The sequence below is a fragment of the Squalius cephalus genome (assembly GCF_949319135.1).
Source record: "Squalius cephalus genome assembly, chromosome: 3".
Taxonomy (NCBI): Eukaryota; Metazoa; Chordata; class Actinopteri; order Cypriniformes; family Leuciscidae; genus Squalius; species Squalius cephalus.
In genome coordinates, this window is record NC_137124.1 from 18,471,430 (window position 1) to 18,491,772 (window position 20,343).

Genomic DNA, 20,343 nt, shown 5'->3' on the forward strand with positions numbered 1-20,343 from the left:
TGACTTTGCCAATTAGTCTCTATACACATTTTTTCCCCAGTGACATCCATCACTCTCTTGGAGATGGGCACAATGTGCAACGGTGCAATCATTCTTCTTGTTAGTGAAGCCCTCTTCCTCTCCATCACCTTGAGTTACTATCATCACCTTGGCCGGCGCTCCAAAAAGATGTGAAGGGAGGCCAGCTACCATGTGTTTACCAATCTGACAAAATCTTGTGTTAGATGGGTGGGTTTGAATAGCACTATTGCCTGGACCAAATGAATTTACACTTGACTGAAAATCAACCTCTGTTTGTGGGAAATTTCCATTTTATGTAAGCACAGTATCAGGGTTATTAATCTCATTAGATCCAGAGGGCCTTAGATCTTGACTTTTGTTACATTAAGTTCACAACAGTGGCTATAATTATCTGACAGCTTACCTGTTTGTAAAAGCTTTTTCTGAGAGTATATATTGTATGGAGGGTTGATGTATGGCACATACCGTGTGTGTGTGTGTGTGTGTGTGTGTGTGTGTGTGTGTGTCAGGGAATTTAGTCTCCCAAATGTTCAAATTGTTTTGGCAAGGTGACCACAATTCTGGTCATATTATGTAAGAGTTTAATGAAATTCCTTTGTGTGGTGTGTTATTCTATGCTAAGAATGCGTTCAACAACACCACAGTACAACCTCCAATAATGTAAGACAAAGGGTAAAACAAGGAATAGCATACATACAAAATTAAAATAGGCCTACATTAAAATTTGAATGTATTGAAGAACTAAAATGGTTACATTTACATGTAGTTACTAACATTTCTAATTAATTTACTTTTCAATTTACCTCCATAATTCATATGAATTACAAGTTTTAAAATTCCAAAGTGATAAACATTACAAAGTAAAGCCTTTGCAAATACATTACTTTTGAATTTGGACTCCCAACAGTACATTTTGTGATATGGTAAAAAAAAAAAAACGGATGTAGTATTAAATTGTATTTAAAGTGTGTATTTCAGAAAATACCTTATTAACTTTGCAGTTGTATTTATTACTGTCTTAGACAAATCCATCTATTTGTGGCTTCAAACTAAGAAATTCTACCCCTGCTAATTCAGGCGTAATTAGTTTGTTACTTTTTCTGCTTTACATATACCTAATGGACATTTACACAACAGGTACTAAAGTATATAGTGTAATTTATTAATTTAGCACAACTATAACTCATTTTTTTCTCATGTTTTCTCGGACTCGTTGTTTGATCTGCATGTTACTCATGGTTTAACTTTTACAAATGTAACTATATGTATTAAAGGGACAGTTCACCCCAAAATTGAAGTGCACTATCTACTCTCATTTTGTTCCAAAACGTATGATTATCTATCATCTGTGGAGTAAAAAAGGAGTATTCAAGTCTGAATTCATATGATGGTTCCTGTGTATCTCATCATCGACAGCAAACTTCAGAGAATTTACTTTTTGTTTGAACTCTTTTTAAAAACTATCATCATTATGCACAACAATAGTACATTTTAGAATTGTATTTAGTAAGAAATACTTTATGCCTTTAGTGATCCTTGCATGAAGTCAACAATGCAGATCAGCAGTAGCTTTAAAATGTAGCACTTTCATAAATATAAAATATGTCAGTAAAATATATAGTCAGTGATTAAAACTTCTGTTCAACTTCCACATAAAGTGTTTATTTAAAAAAAAATGTTAGCATGTTGAAATTCTATTCTATTTATTCACCTCTTATAGTCACAATAATGTAGCCATAATTGAGAATGTTGCAGCTCTTTTATCACACCATCAACATCTGGGCCAACATCAGCTAAATTTAATTGTGAATAATAGTAATAATAATAGTATAAATGATTATTCTATAATTAGATATAGCAGGTGTCATTCCTAATAGTATGCTTCCATCAATGAACTGTCATTTGAGATGTGACCAGTCACATTACCCTTCCATAGATCTCAGATGCTGCTTCCAGTAAAACACAAATGGCTTTGTTCCAAAGGGAAATCAAAGGATTAGTTATATGTATGCGTTGGAGAAAGCTAGATAGTATTTTAGGTGTTTGTTAAGAGGTGGTCTGATTAACCCATTTCATAATTTGATATTCACTGCATAACTTCAGAAGTAAACTGCTGTTTGTTTATTTATACTGTGCATCTCTCTTTTAATGAACTGTTTAGTAATACTCTGTTAACTAGCAAGACAATGGACCATGATTCGATTGTCAAGTCAAAGCACAGTTAATGATTATACAGTAGATTTAGGTCACTTTTTGCTCTGTAAATATTTGAATGATTAAGGAATGTGTAACGCTTCTTAAATGTCTGTAAACGTGCAATTTTTTTTGTATTTTGTTTTTGTTATGGACAAAGATGATTACTGTCAGTTTTACAATCTTTGCTTAAGTTTCTTATACACACGTTTGGTTTGACAGTTACTTTTTGTACAGTGAATGTGCTTAATTAATAAATCTGTAAAGTTTTTCAAATGCAAAAAGTATTCTTGAATCCTGGTCTGATTTCTTCCCACAGGAGCATTGATTCTGTTCCATATAAAGGTGTTGAAAGCTTCGATCCGAAGCAGTTTGAAAGATTTGAGGTCTAGTATATATTATCACACACATACCCTAAAATCATATTGAGGCCACTAAACTTTTGCTGAACATGTGGTAGGATATATGTCCACTGGCCTCACGGAAGTGCAGTCCTGCAAAGCCTTGGTCATGAAAAATTGATAAGCAATGGCGGTTTTCATAACAGGACTACACTGAAAATAATCCATCAACCCTCAAAGTGAATGCTGCTTTCTCTTCAATATTTAGTGTTATAATGACTTTGCGTGAGGAGCAGTTTTAGCCTAGGCTCAATAACTCTGGGCTTCCCCTTGGTGCTTTAACTTTAGCCCACATGCTGTTATGTATCCACATTTCAGCAGATAACATTCCTGCTTTCACTTTCTCATTGACGATTGGTGGTAACTTAAGATTTAGGAGCAGATTTGTTCATTGCGTAGGTATTTTTGCAGCTTAAAGGTGCAGTAAGTGATTTTTGAAAAACGCTGTTGAAAAGTGGATACAAAGTGGATACACGTATGTAACCAATCAGCAGTTATACACTCATGATGGGGGAGGAGAGAGCCAAGTGCACAGCACATACATTAGCAAAATGACTATAGAAAGAGAGAACTACTGCTTGTTTCTGGCTCATTTCCAAAGACTATAGATCATTACTGCGGGTTTCCCCTTGTCAGGGGTTTCACTTTTCTTTTGCCTCCATGTGGTCATATATTTTGTATCCAAAAGGTTTGTAGGCCTACTGACATTTTAGCAGGTGGCATTACTCAAAGTGAATGCATCTTTTACTTTCAGTATTCATTGTTAATAACCGCTTTGAATGAGGCAAGATTTATTATGTGTCCTGAATGTACTGCTTGCTTCTAGATCAGGTGGTCTGGATTTTCCCTTGTTGGGATTTTCACTTTTCTTTCCTTCCCCCACATGTTGTCATTTATGCTTCAAAGTGCAACAAGTTTGTGTCCTCCATTTCAGCAGCTTTCTCATTGACGACTTCAAGTGAGAAGCAGGTTTATAACTAGGTAGGTAACAGCTACTTTTTGTATTTTTTATCTCTTAAACTTCTGCTGAACAAACACAAAGTTGTTTTCAATCTAATATACTGATTCTAACGGGATGAGCAGCTTTAGTAGCCTGACCTCCGGAGGAGAAAGCGATTTTTTGTTTTGTTTTTTATAATAAAACGTTTAGAAATGCTGTCATATAATGTACAAGCCTATATAAATGGGGTCTTAAAATATGTATTCGCATATATCAGTTGACTAATTTTTATGGGTCAGTTTCTTTTTTCTTTTTTGTCAATTTCGTTTGTTAAATGTAACAAACTTTTAAAGCTACACTGTGTAATTTTTTTCAGTTGATTCTTAGCAAAAAACACTTTGTTCTTTCAAAATGATATGTGCTCATTAATGTGTAATTACTTCTACCAGCTAATCAAGTATTCTCGTAAGCGTAGAATCTGCCATTGAATGGCGGCAGCCATGTTGCGCCTCCATCTTGAAAATACATTAGCCAAAGAGGGACATACCTGAAAATTCAAGCTCAGCCTTTCGCGTTTTTACACTCAGTGGCACTGTGACTAATGCGAGGGGGAGATTATTCGCGACTGCCGGCAGATTTGAAATAATACGGCCACCATAGGAGTTAAAACGCCCTCGGAATGGGAGGCTAGAAAGTAATATTCAGTTGGTAGTCATAAACAATTTCACCGCTAGATGGGAGAAAATCCTACACAGTGTAGCTTTAAAGATATTTTTTTTGTATTTCTTAGCAGTTCACTGAGGCCCCCAAGTGGACAACGTCTCGCTGGTTGAGGAGCACTGTTGTAAGATCATAACATCCACACGGGGGAGACTGTGAGCAGATCTTCTTCTCTAACTCCAGCCTGCTCGCTCGCACTAGACTCATTAACGCTGGAGGAGACGCACAGCTGACATCTATTGTACTTTTCTCATTTTCTCATCCCGACACTCTACGTGAGTATGCTTTCAGAGCTTGACATTGAAAGTAATAAATGTTTTGTACCTCTGAATAGTTCTTTACATCTCAAACTGAAATAGAACTTACGACTGGAATGAAAAGTTTTAATAGAAAGTGGTCATGAGTTGGTAAATTAGATTTATTTTCAAGTGTTTTAATAGCAGAGCGAGTTTTCATGCGTTGGTGTGTCATGTAACATATTTTCTGTCACTGCAGTAACGGAGTTAACAGCACTCGCCTGTTCACTCCTAAGTTTTCTACTTTGGATTTAAAGGCTAATTAAATTCTGTTCACAGTTTACTTCTGCGTTGTTTCTCGCACTTATTGTCATGATTTCACTTGCAGTTTATTATAATTTGTTCAGTCCTTCTGGGAAGAGCTATTATCAGCCGAGATAAAATAGCAAGCATGTATTCTTCACAGTCCTCAAAATAATTTGCTTGAGTTATTTTTGTTCAGGGTTATTAAAAAGCCCGTTTTCCCCGCCTGCTCATTGTCCTTTTTTTTCTCTTTTTATCCCTTCAATTTAGTCTTTTTAGGGAGCTCTCTTTGTGAGGATGTTTAATGCACTGGTTATGAACTGTAATATGAGATCTGTCGTATGTAGGTCAAGTCGGTTTACAACTGTAAGTGATTTGGCACGTCAGTTGAAATAGACTTTTTCTGTTTGGAGGCGAATATGAATTTAATTGAGGTGAACTAAGTAGCTAAAGTTTGAATCGGATGTCTGCCTACAAATTAGGTTCTTGTAAGATGTTGATGTGCGGATTAAGTTGAACTAGACTAATTTATAAAATAATGCATTAATAGCCTAATAACAGGAATATGATACACTTTATTAACTCAAGTTCAATTTATAGTCCATTATATTTGGTATTGTTTAGAATTAGCTGATTGCAAACGCACCAATAGGGGGAAAAAATAACAATTGAGATCTTTACTATCTCTCCTAGACAACAATAAGAAAATATGGAGCTCAAATGAAGACTTAATAATCTTGAGAAAAATACCTCAGTAATCTCACGTGTCTCCTCTAAGATATCACAGCATTTCAACACATTCTATTAAAATCAGGCCTAAACGAAAACACTTTGCATCAAATTGTCCTAAAACCAAATGATTTGTTCTTTGATATCCACTTTATTTTTTTATTGCTCCTTTGGTTTTACTGTATGTCAACAATTGTCTCATTTAAGTCTACCTTCATTTCTCAGAATTGTAGGACAAGCATCTGAGACAGAGTTGAGTTAAGTTGATACAATAAAATAAAACGAATCTGAGCTTCGCGTGAGTAAACTCTAAACAATAACACCTTCTTTCGAGTAAACTCTTCTAGTTTGCCTGCATTCCATTGATAGGTGATGTTTCAGACAGAAACATCTGTCCCTCCCTGTTGTTTAAATGTTGTTGCTTTTTTAAACCATAGTCATCATTCATCATAAAACGTTTAATAACTTCTCTGGGACGTTTTAGTAGCTACTCGCACAGCCCACTTTAACATGACTGGTGGCATCAAGTTGGTCTTTGTGTTCAGGTGGAGAGAGATTAACCGTCCTAATGAATGTACGCCTTGTTTCTGGCTGAAGTAACGGTGGAGAGACAAGGCCATTGGCCCCTGTGGGCTTCCCCTTATTTGGGGTTTCGCTTTTCTTTTTTCTGCATGCTGTGTGGAGTGCGAGACTGTTTAGTCCCTCAAGAGGGGTTTCTCTGCACCCCTTTATGCCAGCCCACATCATGGTTGCAGTAGCAACCTGTTTGGCATGTGCAAGTTCAAATAAAGTTTCATGAAAATGACAAAGCCTAGAAGGCGTTTAGACGGGGGTTAAATTATCAGCTTTAGGCTTCATTTAGTTGCTAGTCACTTGCAAGTAAGCTTAATCACTTTATATAAAGCACACTTGCTCAATCAGCATTTAATAGATTCCACAACAGTTGTGTACTTGTAAGTTTTCTTTGGATGTTAAAGTTGAGGATGTCATCGGTTTGGTGGTAACTTTAAGGCTACTGGGTTCTTGAGTGTGTGGAGTTTCTCCTTTTGTTCGATTTGAAAAGCGTGGCTGAAAGCTGCCGTTGTGGTGGTGGGAAATCAAAGCTGGTCCTATCGCTGTGAGTGTGGGGGAGGGTGGCTGGAGAGTGGAGTGTGAACTAGACTAGAGCCTCAGTGTACACTGTGTAGATGAGCTGAATGCTGATGAACCTCAAAGGATACTTGCTCGCGGTGGCTGTACTCATTTTGCAAGCATTTAATTGCTTTTCAGCTTAAAAACCCCTAAGATGAGGTTTAAAACGAGCCCCATATCTTAAAATATGTCAGTGCCATTGTTTTGCCTCAAGATGCACACCAGTAATGTTTTTTTTTCTAAGGCACGTTTATAAAAGCTACTCAAATGTCCTAATTGAACTAAGGCCTAATCCTGGATGGCTTAATCTAAGACCTGTCTGTGAAACAAGGCCCTAAGGTTATTTTGCAATGGCAGAGATAAGATAAACTTCTACTGATAAACTGTTTCGGTTAATATATATGATCAGATTTTTCCCTGTGGTGATGTGCTGGCCTGATTCAAATGTCAGTGCGTTGTGACACACTTTTTGTCTGTCTGACTGAGATTGGATAAGCTACATGTGTGTTGGCACTCTTTTAAGTATAGTCATAATAGCTCTGTGACCTTATAAGCTCAATGCTGACCTTGATCAGAAGCACAACAGTGTTCTTATCAAGGTTGAATTTGTTTAAAACCTCTTTTGTTTATGTCTCGTGAAAGACCATGTACTAGGAAATTCACTTAAGGTAAAAATAAAGCCTTGTTTCTCTCTGTAGAACGAGGAGGAAGAGCAGGTAATTTGATTCCACAGACTTTGTCGCACGGGACATATCAACGTTTGAAAAAAACCTCACGATCTCTCCCAAGGTGGAAAAATATGAGAGATTTTTAATTGAGCTGGTTGGCCTCAGCTCAGCAGCACTGTGATTCTTCTCTTCAAAGCTAAATTGAAGCAAGCAAGTTAAACAAATGTTTGTTTTTTTCCAGGCTATTCCTCACAAGGTTAGTTCTCCATGAACTGATTAAAAATTATGTAGAAGTTAATGTAAGTTTGTTTATGAAGTGTTTTTTTTCTAAAAAGAAAAAGACACTCTGTGGACAGATATTGGCTTATGGGATATTTTAGCTTTTTGGTCCATTTTTTTCTCTCTATTTTAGACACTTTTATCCAAAGCAACATTTTGAGTGTATTTATATACATTTAAACACACACTTTGGGGTTGGTAAGGTTTTTATTTTTGAAAGAAGCCTTTTTTAAATAAAAAAAATACAGTAAAACCTTTATATTGTGAAAAATGTTAACTTGTTTGCTATGTTTAAATATGCAATTTATTCCTGTGATGGCATGAATTTTCAGCATCATTACTCCAGTCTATAGTGTCACATGATCCTTCAGAAATCATTCTAATATGTTGATTTGGTGCTCAAGAAACATTTCCGATTATTATCAATGTTGTTAACGGTTGTGCTGCTTACCATTTTTTCAAGAATCTTTGATGGATAGAAAGTTCAAAAGAACAACATTTACTTGTAATATTAATATTTTATAACTTTATAAAGGTCTTTACTTTAATACTGAATACAATTATTAATTTAATTAATATGAAAAATGAAATATTATTATTTAATATAAAAAAAAATCTTACTGCCCCAAACTTGTAACCATAAAATACTCTGCTGTTTATATATTGACACTCCCATTCAAAGGTGATGTTCAGTGGTTTAACTGTAAAACTGAAGTGGTTCTTCAGATGTAGTATCTCTGAGTGGTGGAATGAAAGTACATCCATTCATCTCCACTGCAAGAAAGCTTTGAATGAGCTCCTGTGTTTGTCTATAAATGGCTCCAGCAATGCTGTTTTGTCCATCTGTGGCCTGATCTGCTTTGTGTTGGTGCTCTATATCTGCTTATCATTACTCACAATTCTTTCGCCCTCTCTGAGGTCATTGGACGTGGTGAAGTGTGCCACGCAGCACACAGACCCACAAATAGCACGAGAAGTATAATACTAACCTATTAATGATAACCAGAATGTGGGTCATTATCTAAAAAGTGTGCTAACAGCAATCACGCAGTCCAGAGGAGAGTATTGACATATCCTGTGGATTTTAGTTCTGTGTGCTCCATATTGATCTGATGATGACAGCATGCTGTGTCTGAAAGCAAGGGGATGCTGTATTGAATTTTTTAAACTCTAGCAAACATGTAGCATGATGAAAGCTGGCATCACTAATCCTGCAAAAACAATTATTGTAAGCCATCTGTTTATCTGTTATGTCCTGTTGCTCATTTGCCATTTTTCTTAATCTGTGAAATGTATTATATAAACTGGTCCTTAATTTACTTCTGTTTCCCTGTTTTGGGTTTTTACAGGTCAACAAAATGGGGAAAGGATGCATCGCTGCCACCAAGTACTTCCTGTTTTTCTTCAACTTAATATTCTTTGTAAGTCTCACTTTCTAGTATTTAAAGAAGAAGGAAAAGTTCAGTTAGTTGAATCATTTGAATGTCAACTGCTTTGTTATTGTTCCTTGAATAGAACTAATAAAAGTAAGATCAGTAATAGAATGTTAGCATTAGATGGAACACTTTTCAATAAGGTTCAATTTAACATAGTTTAATGCATTATGTATCATGAACTAACAATGATCAGTCATTTTTTACAAGCATTAGGTTGATGTGAATGTATAAGTATAGCCTATATTATTCATTCATTTGTTAGTTTCTAACACACTAATGTAAAAATGAACATTGCCGAAGATTAGTAAATGCTGTAAAATTATTGTTCATTGTTAGTTCATAATACCTAATAGATAAACAAAAGTAATCGAATTGAACCTTATTATTAAGTGTTACTGCATTAGGCATGGGTGAACTGTTCTGGGCAAGTTTTCCAAATGTTCTGAGGACAACTTTCCCCCAGCTTGTTTCTTTTTATAAATGATGATTTTTAGCTCACTGCTAAAAGCTGATGTCCCAGTTTTCTTAACATGAGTTTGACTGACATTCACTGAACCAGTGATAACTTCGCTGTATTATAAGTAAGTCATTACTGTTTAAGGTCTTTCAGTTCATGGAAAAAGCCACATGTTTATTAGTTACAGGTGCTTCATAGCGGCCTTGTATCTCTCTTGTCGCAGGAATGCACTCTAGTTAACATCCAGATTAAGTGTTTGCCATTTGTTACCCAGACAGTTTACTCTTCTTGGTCTCAGAGAGAGAAACAGCCTGTTCTCCTTTGTCATCCTTGGGCTTGTTCCATGTAGGAAAAAAGAAATCTCTGATCCAAGTTTATTCTCTGCAGGCCAGGGTGCTCAGGCTTAAAGGGTACAGGAAGAGTCAAATGATCATTTCCAAGCATTTGGAATGCAACCAGTATGTTTAAATGAGCCAAGCAAAATGTTTTAAGAAAGTCAAAAATATGACGACAACATTATGAGAGGAAGGTCTCAGATTGGTGGTTGAAATATTTTCATGTCTTTGCACTTACATATTGCTATTTTTTTTTATTATTTGCAAGATGCTTTTATCTAAGTGACTTAAAAATTAGGAACATCATAAGCAATTTATTATAAGAGCCAACAGCATATACAGTACACAAAGTTTTAAATATACGATTAGATTTAATACACAGACTTGAGCAGAAATGAAATACAGAAAAAAAGAGAACAGGAATTTTCTTGAATTATTTTGTATAAAAATTAAATATTAACACACACACACACATATATATATATATATATATATATATATATAACACACACACACACACACACACACACACACACACACATATATATATATATATATATATATATATATATATATATATATATATATATATATATATATATATATATACAAATGTATGTTAATATTTTATTTTTATATACATTTATAAAATAATTTTTATACACATTTTATTTAAAATATTATTCTTAAAAAATATATAAAATACGAAAATATTATTATTTAATTTGTAGCATTGTTTCCTATTTTCCTATTTTTATCTGTTCTTTTTTTCTATTAAAAATAAATAAATTCTCTTCATTTGTTTTCTTTAAACCCTAATGAAGATCTGTGTGTTAAAATGCGTTGATTTTTTAAAATAGTTAATCAACAAGTGTTGCTGGATTTGCCTTTGTCACTTCCCATTCCCAATTTTCCTGTTTCCATGCACCTTATTTGTGAAGTTGCACCAGAGTAACTATAGAATCGGTACACAGAAGGAATAAACCTTAGTTAAACTCGGTTAAAAAGCATTTTGACAAATGATAGCGCGTCAGCATGTACCCTGGTGTTATAAATGAGGAGAGTAGATGTAGCGCTTGTTAGCGAAGACTGTGGTGCTGTTGGACTCCTGCAACATCCGCTGCGCTCCCCCCTCCCGTCCAGCCACTGCCACGCAGAAGCACAGCCCAATCAGTCCCAGATGTGAGAAAGAGTCTGGAACCCCACAGTTAGAGATCAGGGAACAGTTCATAGCTTCCTACGGGCTAGGATTAGTGTGTTTGTTACATACTCTCACACACAAGCACACAACCTTCCTGTCTTTCAGGGAACACATTAATACTAGAGTTTCCAGCTTTAGCTCTGTCCAAGAGATTTGGAGTGAACAAGTTGCAGCTTGTAAACTGAAATGTGGGGCCCCTCGTTCCCCTCCTGTCCTGCACTATATGATTGATTCTCTCTTTCCTTTTTTCTTTCCTCTGCCCCCCCTCCATTCTTTTTTGTCTCTCTACAGATCTTCGGAGCTACGATTATGGGATTTGGACTGTGGATCCTCCTAGACAATCAGAGCCTCATTGCAGTGTTGCGTAAGTTTCTGCATAAAATGTGTGCAACAAACCATAAAATGTCATGTAGTTAAAGAAGCAGGAAAATGATGCTCCTAATAACCTAAATCTACTCTCACAGCCATTTTCTCTAGGATGGTTTGAAAATGAGTTCACATTAATCTAAAAGGCTATTTAATGCCCCATGGGATAGTTCCTTTGCTTTTAGTTGGTTGTAGTAAAATCCAGCGGAAGTGGTGATAAGAGTTGGTCGTTGATCTTGTCTTTTTATGCTCTCATTAGTGAAGTTTTATCCCGTTGTACCTTTGAATGAAACCTTCTGGGCTTGTGCACCAGTGACTCAGACCCACTTTTACAGGGGCCATCTGTCTCTCGTTTTGCTCTTGTTTGATGATAACCATTAGTCTCATCTTAAAGCATATGATTCAGGCTTTTGGACAGATTGTTCACGATGGGCTCTGTATTTTTCATCACTCCTCCCCCTGCACATTTTCTGATCTATTTTCCATCCCAGAGGCCATTGCAGGGAGCTCTGGGTCACTAGGTCTGGTCTTACAGACACTGCCAAGCAGGCTGGAGCTACATGTTCACAGCTGGCTCCGGATCAGCCATTGAGTTCACGGCTCTGTGCGCGAGCCAGGCAGGGCCTGTGTGTGACATAGCACGTCTGAGGCAGTCTGCAGGTGCTCCCTCGCTGCCACACAGGGCTCTTTTAGCGGCTGACTCATTAGCATGCATCACGTCAATTCTCAGATCAGGCCCCTTGTTGCATTAGACATTGGAAAGAACAAATTAACACTGGTGAGCAAGTATATCCAAGTAGGGAAAAGAATGAGCCTCTATCTGCCTCCGGTCTTAATCAGTTCAAAAGTTTGGTAAGATTCTTTAATGTTTTGGAAAGAAGTCAAAAATGCTTACCAAGGCTGCATTTATTTAATCAAAAATGCAGTAATACTGTGAAATATTATTACAATTTAAAATAACTGTTTTCTATTTTAATATAGATTTTAAAATGTAAACTATTCCTGTGATGGTAAAGCTGAATTTTCATTACTCCAGTCTTCAGTGTCACACAATCCTTCAGAAATCATTCTAATATGCTGATTTGGTGCTCTTTGTGTCAACAAAATGACTGACAAATGTGGTCAATAACAAAGGGTTTTTGATTTTATCAACACCTCATGCACCTCATTAAGATTGATAAATGCTTGGAGTTAAAAAAAACTGCTGACAAATATTGTGAAGAAAAAAATAACACTGCAAGATATTAATAGTAGACTGTTTTGAAAAGATAAAATCTAGAAAGAATATGAATTAAAATCCTTAGACAATAATGTTTTGGATTGACTTCCTTAAGTGGCGTAAGCTGAAACGGAACATTGAATGTATGCTGGTTAAAATTGGCTCTTTCTCATCAACTAAATTTAGAGGCCATTTCAGTCCAAGTAAAATTGACTGAAATAAATGAATATAACAAAAGAATGTGTGCAAATGAACAATGCTCAAAGCACATTAACAGTCCCTAAATTTACAAAATGATTACAGTAGTTGACTTGGGAAAAGTTTTCAAAGGTTGTCTTGTAAAATGTAGTGTGCCTGACCCAAGACTTGAACCCAGTCTGAGTGGATGTGCTATAAAAAGTTTTTTGTTTGATTGATTGTTCAGAGCAGAAAACTGATTTTAAGAAAGCCCAGGCTCACGCCATAGCATGATACCAACTGCAGTGAATCTGTCAACCTTTAGTACTCCTCCTTTTAACGTCATAATTCTTCTGACAGACACATTCCTGCAGTGCACAGCGGTCGCATGGCTGTTTGTTGGGGCTCCCAGCCATGCATGCAAACAGTGAGCCCTTTTACCCATCGTAAAAAAAAAAAAAAAAAAAAAGTTTTCTGAACATCATTGTTTTTCTAATCCAGATGCCAGTGGCCTTCACCGGCTCACTGATCCCTAGAGGATTTTCCTGTTTCCGTTAGACACCATTAGGCACTTCAACAGCATGGGGTTGTTTGAGATTTACAGTACTGAAGTTAGAAAGGCCCACACATTTGAAGCTGAATTGCAGACACACACATTTAATGCTTTTATTTGTAATGCCAATGCCCATTCTTGGGGTTTTGGAATTGGATTGAATAATTGAAACCGAATTGTTGCATTCGGAACTGGTTTCCTCAGCCAAATGCTTTGAACTTGGTGACTGCTAAGCACAGCGGTCGAACTTACAAAGGCATTTGCTTTGTTAAAGGAAAAAGGTCTTGTTCTTTATTCTTCTATTGTTTATGGCGACAGAGAATTTCAATAATATTTACCACATGGTACAAAAGAGCCTTAAATCACTGTTTTCAATTTAAAACTCTCTGCCATTTAAAAAAAAAAATCACATTAACAGCTGTTTACCAATAGTTAAGTCAAACATTTCAGAACAACCAACTGCTGTGAATCTTGTGAGAATTTCTCCACAACGAACAGAATGGGCTGAGATGATTCCCCAAAAGATAACTCGCTTCACATTGTTCCTTAGGATGCTAGATTTGTTTGATTACTTGTGACTAATTGCAATCCGCTGGTTCACAGTTTCCACCTTCTAGGTTTCCCAGTATCTAGTTCTCTCTTAATCATTAATTATTAAATGGCCTGAATTATGTAAGATATAGATCGTGTCTTCTCAACCGTGTGAAAAGATGAACTCATTGTGTTATTTGTGCTTTGATGAATGCTGTAATCATCAGGGTTGAGCTGGTCATCTCATCTAAGTGCTGGGTTTCGTAATGATGATTACATCAGGTCACATGATAGGCCATTGTATCCTCTGCACCCACAGTCACACAGCGCTCTGCTCCACACTGTGGTATTGTTTGTAAGGCTGTCTGTGGTAATGTTGTTTTTGCTGGGGAGCCATTGAGGTATTTTGAGGCTGGATGATATGACAGAGGCTTTTCAGTATGGCGTTCTGACAATACGCATGAAAGCCTGACTGAAGCAGGACCAGTTGGAGAATGTGCTCCTTCTTTGAGGTAAAGCCACAGAATGTCTGACTCAACTGTTCAATGGCGTACAGTGAGCATCGCACTATACTATAGTTCGTCACGACTCGGTCAAGATTGCAAGGGAGACCTGCTAAACCCATCTCGACGTTACACAATGCATATTCATGAGGACAACCCGAGACTGTATTTACTGGCTTGGAGTATTTGACACCAGAATTAGTTTGTGATGTGCAACAAACCATATAAAAAGTGTTGATGACACTTTAGCATTAGGTTTAATAATGCTAATTTAGAACTATATTGTTCATCATCATTTTTTTTCTATTTTGTACAGCTTGAAATGTTAAAAATGTAAACTACCCTATAAAAGATAAAACATTATTAATATAATACATTTTAAAGTCTCTTATGCTCATCAAGACCTGATTTATTTGATCATAAATACAAACAAAACAGTAATGTTGTGAACTATTGTTGTAATCTGAAAAAAAGAAAGAAATTGTAGTGTATTTTAAAATGGAATTTATACTTGTGATGGCATCTTCAGGGTCACATGATCCTTCAGAAATCATTCTGATTTGGTGCTCAAGAAAATGTCTTATTAATGTTAAAAACATGATTAAATGTATTTTTGTGGAAACGGTAATACTTTTTTTCAGGATTCTTTGATGAAAAGAAAGTTTAAAAGAACAGCATTTATTTGAAATAGATTGTTTTGTAAGACTGTAACATCTTTACTGTCACTTTTCATCAATTAAATGCTTTGCTTAAAAAGCAAAAGTTTCTTTAAAAAAGCACAAAAAAAAAAAAAACTTTTACTGACCCCAGACTGCTTAATATGTAGAAATTTACATTAACCAAGATTAATAAGTGCTGTAACCGTATTTTTCATTGCTATTTCATGTTAACTTATGCATTAACCAATGTTAATATTTAGAAAGTGTTACCAAAGTGTAGAAAATAAGGGCTGTTTACTGAGTTACTTCTAATCAACACAATTATGAAATGATTCGTTTGTAACCAGGATTGTGTTTGTGTTTCTCACTAACAGAGGATTCATCCATGGTCCTAAAGGTGGTCTCCTATATTCTGATTGGCGTGGGCTCATTCTCCATGATTCTGGGATTTCTGGGCTGTCTGGGGGCCATATATGAGATCCGCTGTTTGCTCGGATTGGTAAGATGAAAAAATGAACCAGCCCTAAATGTTCAGTACTATTTTTATCTATCATAATTGAGTTTTATTTTGTGTGTGTGTGTGAAAATCATGTTTTTTATGTAAACTCAAAGTGGAACTTCTGCTTTCATGTGGAAATTTGCCTTGCTGAGCAGTTTCATGTCACACGATCCGAGTATACTGGACAGAACCAGCTGTTGCTTTTCTGTTGCACATATATGCGGACTGTGCAGTACATATGTGAGACCGACATATGTGGTGGGGGGTGCACATGGATCTGTGATATCTGAATGCACTGTCTTTTTCTTTCTCTACAGTACTTCACCTGTCTGTTGCTCATCCTCCTTGGTCAAGTGGCTGCTGCCGTTCTCATCTACTTCCAGCGTGATACGGTGAGTTAGTGAGCGCCCTAATGTGGCTGCCGTAGAGGGATTGCTCATGAGAAAATTAAAATTCTGTCATCATTTACTCACCCTGATGTCATTCCAAACCTGTAAGACCATATTTATTCTTTGGAATGCAAAAGAAGATATTTTGAATAGTGTTTGTAACTAAACAATTGTGAATCCTTTTGACTTCCATTGTATGGTCAGGAAATATAGTGAAAGTCAATGGGAACCAGAGTTTTGTTACCAACTTTCCTCAAAATTCTTCTTTCGTGTTCCATAGAAAAAAGAAAAAAAAGAGTCTAACAGGTTGTGAACTAGATAAGGGCGAGTAAATGATGTCAGGATTTTCATTTTTGGGTGATATCTTAAAGCCTGTCATCAGAATGTTTTTTTGGAGTGCAAGACACTTATGGCTTGCATGTTCTGTGCCGTTAAATACTTCGTAAAAAAGTTGAAGCCAAAAGTCCATGTGTTCCATTTTCCAGCTAGATTTCATTGTGAAGGTTTTGTTTAGATTTCTGGAACAGCTGGAAAAGAGGTCAAGAGAATCAGTGGCTGAAAATGAAAAGATATCGCCCCCTATCGCACATACCAAAAAATACACTTGGAGTCTTTGCAGGGCATTTGAGGATCGCTGTTGTTGAACAGACCTTCACCATGATGACCCATGAGGGGAAAAAATCACACACAGGAGGAAGATGAGCAAAGGGTTGACCACAAACAAACACTTCACTCACACACACTTCACTCACACCTCCACCTAGGTCAGCCAGCAGCAAGTGTGTCTGAGGACACTATAGGAAGCATCTGAGCAGGATATGCAGTAAATCATGAAGTATTTGGAACAGGTAGATGATAGACTTGGTCCTTTTTTTGCTAAATGCATTTTCCTAAATGCAAACCGGCTTGGAGGCTAATACAGAAAATTTGCCTCCAATACAAATGCAACACGTGCTTTTCTAATGGAAAAGGAAAAGCTGTTCCATTTTAGTAGCTTAGTAACTTTTTCCTCAGTCAGCAATGTGAATCTCATGTCAAATACCTGGGGCTAGAAAAATAAACCACTGACCCTTTTAACTTTCATTGCAGTTGAGGAAGGAGACAAGCGAAATTGTGTCCCAAGTCATAGAAAACTACACCGGACAGAACAAAACCGCAGAGCAGGCCTGGGACTACCTACAGAGAACAGTGAGTTGAGAATGGGCGAAACTCATGTGTTGTCTTTAATTCAAACTTGAGACGTGTATTAAATGTCATTCGAATGTATTGCCATGAAAAACACTCGGTTTCTGTGGGAGGTTCAAGCTTTGGAATGTAGAAATGCTTGTTGGGTTGACCGAGTTTAATCTTTCACAACATTACGACTGTTCCCTGTTCATTTTCTTGTATGATGGAGAGATTTTATTGGGTTAAATAATCCTGGTTTATCGTTTAGCCAACATTATAAAATGCTTCATGCCCTGTTGTTTCTTGTTTGTGTGTCTCAGATGCAGTGTTGTGGCTGGCTTGGAAGTGAGGACTGGGATGTGAACCATATGATAAAGAACAGTTCAGAGAATTTGTACTCATGCTCCTGCCACAATGCTTCCCTCCAACCATTTAATGTCACAGATAGCGGCTTCTGCTTGGACGCATCTAATAAATTGCCCATCTATGAGACGGTATGGGAAATATTAGTCACTTAGTCATTTTAGCGTGTTAAGTGAATCTCTCCATGTTTCCCTATATTTTCGTGTAATTCTGTGTTGTTAAAAGGATAGTCCAACCCAACATAAAAATGTGGTTACAAAGCTGTATGAGTTTCTTTCTTCTGTGGAACTGTGGAAAAATGTTGGTGACCAGTTTCGGGCCCATTGACATTCTTCAAAATATCTGTTCAACAGAAGAATGAAAATCATACAGGTTTGGAACTACATGAGGGCAAGTAAATGACAGAATTGTTATTCTTGGGTGAACTATCCCTTTAAGGTTGTTTGAAATGGTAGATAAATAAGATCTACTTTTGCTGAACACTGAGGGAAAAGTTATTAAGATACCGGTTTCTTTAAGCATTTTATGAATTTTTAGGTGGATGATTTCAATAACAGGTTAGTTCAGGTGAATAATGTTATGACAGAGTGTTTTTCTATCTTCATCAGGGCTGCATGGATAAGGTGGGGAGCTGGCTCTTCACAAATTATGGCATTATTTTGGGAATCTGCCTTGGTGTGGCTGTCATTGAGGTATGTTGTATGTCCTCCAGCCTAGGCGTCATGAACAATACGCCTGTGTATTACTAAGAAACCTTGGGGTGTTTATTATCAATGATTTTTTTTTCCTACAGCTCCTTGGTATGATACTTTCTATGGGCCTTTGCAAGACTGTACACCAAGAAGACTACACCAAAGTGCCAAAGTACTGAGGAGGAAACACAGACACTTGCACACAAATGTATTCAGTCCTTCCTTATTTGCTTGGAACAACAGATCTCCCTCTTTTTCTACAGTATATACAGTGTTTCCAAAAGATAAACTTTAGGGTTGTGTTTAGTCATGAGATTTCACTCTTTGTCAGTAACACTATCGCCTGATATATATATATATATAATCAAACCTTTTTAGTCCAGTTTGAATAGCCCATTGTAATGACAGTCTGAAGTGCAGAACATGAAAGCTGCCCACGTAAATGAATGAAAAGCGTATGAGTCCTGGTGCCCCTCAAATGTCTATTTATATACAACAACACTTTTTAACACCCAGGCTGGCCTACAACGTATTTGCTTTGATATTTCTTCATTATAGTGACCCAAACTATGAGTTAATAGCCTATTAAACTTCGGTTTATGCTTTATAGACAACGGAAAAACCACAAAGGCCTGCTTTTGTTAAAACAAGGGACTTTTCTTTAGATATTTGGCATGTGTTTGTTTTGTGTATACATAGACTGACACAATCTCCACCCTGCCCCAGTGGCATGTCCCAAATAACAAAGTTGGCTGTGTTATAGTCTGTCATTTATGTTTGTTCATCAGTGTTGTTGCCTTTGTTTATATTTTTTAGTGTGTATATATTTTTAGCTTTCATTTGCATGTTGATTTTGACAAGTCTTGGGAGTCAAAATGTTCCCTTTTTTTGTACAGATGATAAATTTTTATCTTTTTCTACATGCTTAATTTGAGCATATCTGTATGAGCATATTTGTAAGGAAGTACAATATAAAGCTATTCCTTGATGATGTGAACCAAAATGAAGATTAGCCCCCAAAGTTGACTGCAGACTTGATTTAATTTTATTTTTGATTGCATTGATCCTAATTTAACTGGTTTACTCTGACACCGCTATTACTTTAATTGTATACTTGTTATGACAAGTATAGATGGAAAAATGCTAACAGTGTTTTCTTTGTCATCTTTAATAGTTCTGTTAAATACGTAAAACTTTTGAGTTCTTAATAAAAGGTAAAAACTTATGTTACTGTTTTAATGTTTAAAAAAAAAAATCTTTTTTTTTAATACAGGGAATATGGTCCCCAATCAAGTAATTATAAAATGATAAAAAGTATTGTAACTACATGTACCTTTCTTAAGCTGAATGTGTTACAATAAATGACTCACCACACCTATTTGTGCTCAGTGTGTTTATTCACCATGTACTTTTGCCAGATCTTCACTAGGTGGCAGTAGCACATCTGTTGTTGTGCTATGGTTCACATCTACTCTATGGTTCAACTTAATAAAGTGAACTGGGAAGTGTTGGTCAACATCTCACATTTGCATAATAGGCAAGTAAATAAAAACATACCCTGTATTACTAAATCACCACAAACAAAACTTTACGAAAACTGCATTACAAAAATCTACTTGTAAAATATAATTTGCTTGTGCTTTTTGTTCACTTCTGCAGCAGATGGTGTTCTTCCTCAACGGTCATGGTGGTCTGTGTTTCTCCTCAGTGTTTATGTGAGGTATTAAATGGCATGACCCACCCTTCTTTCTCTCAACAATAGAGGGTTCATTGCCACCTGTTGCCCTCTTCATATCCAGCCTGCCCTGCCATCCTGTTTTCTGAAGACCATGTCCATGACTTTCCAGTCTTGCCCAGGCGTGTCACATGGATACTCATGATCAATTTCTCTTTTATATAAACATGTCAAGTGCTCTAAATGTAGTAATAATAATAATAATACACATAAATGCATAATACTATGGATTTTCATGATGAAAACCTTCAGTAGGCTACAGTGTATTCTTTTCTTTTTTTACCTGAGCATTTAGGGTCTCCATTGATCTATGGTAATAATGCAGCTCAAAAAGAGGATGTCGGTTCCTCTCCCATCCTTCCGGTAATGTTCTGTTCCAGGTCTCCAGAGCTACACTTGTAATTATAATGCTGTAGGGATGACACTGGAGCTGAGCTGTC

The 20,343-nt window shown here is 36.4% G+C and overlaps 2 protein-coding genes across 2 annotated transcripts in view; both read left to right on the forward strand.

Moving 5' to 3' along the window:
• The window catches only part of tp53i11a (tumor protein p53 inducible protein 11a), a 30,350-nt gene extending 27,857 nt beyond the window's left edge, over positions 1 to 2,493 (forward strand). The window contains exon 8 of the mRNA XM_079866177.1: positions 41 to 2,493. Within this exon, the coding sequence (XP_079722303.1) occupies positions 41 to 174 (134 nt within the window). The 3' untranslated portion in view covers positions 175 to 2,493. The remainder of the gene's footprint in view (positions 1 to 40) is intronic.
• A 996-nt stretch (positions 2,494 to 3,489) lies between these two features.
• On the forward strand, positions 3,490 to 19,545 carry cd82a (CD82 molecule a). The gene is made up of 10 exons (XM_079866170.1): positions 3,490 to 3,596; positions 4,346 to 4,550; positions 8,971 to 9,042; positions 11,342 to 11,414; positions 15,433 to 15,557; positions 15,875 to 15,949; positions 17,036 to 17,134; positions 17,434 to 17,607; positions 18,085 to 18,168; positions 18,270 to 19,545. Exons 3-10 carry the CDS (start codon positions 8,980 to 8,982, stop codon positions 18,345 to 18,347), a joined length of 771 nt encoding a protein of 256 aa, XP_079722296.1. The 5' UTR covers positions 3,490 to 3,596; positions 4,346 to 4,550; positions 8,971 to 8,979; the 3' UTR covers positions 18,348 to 19,545.
• The last annotated feature ends 798 nt before the right edge of the window (positions 19,546 to 20,343 follow it).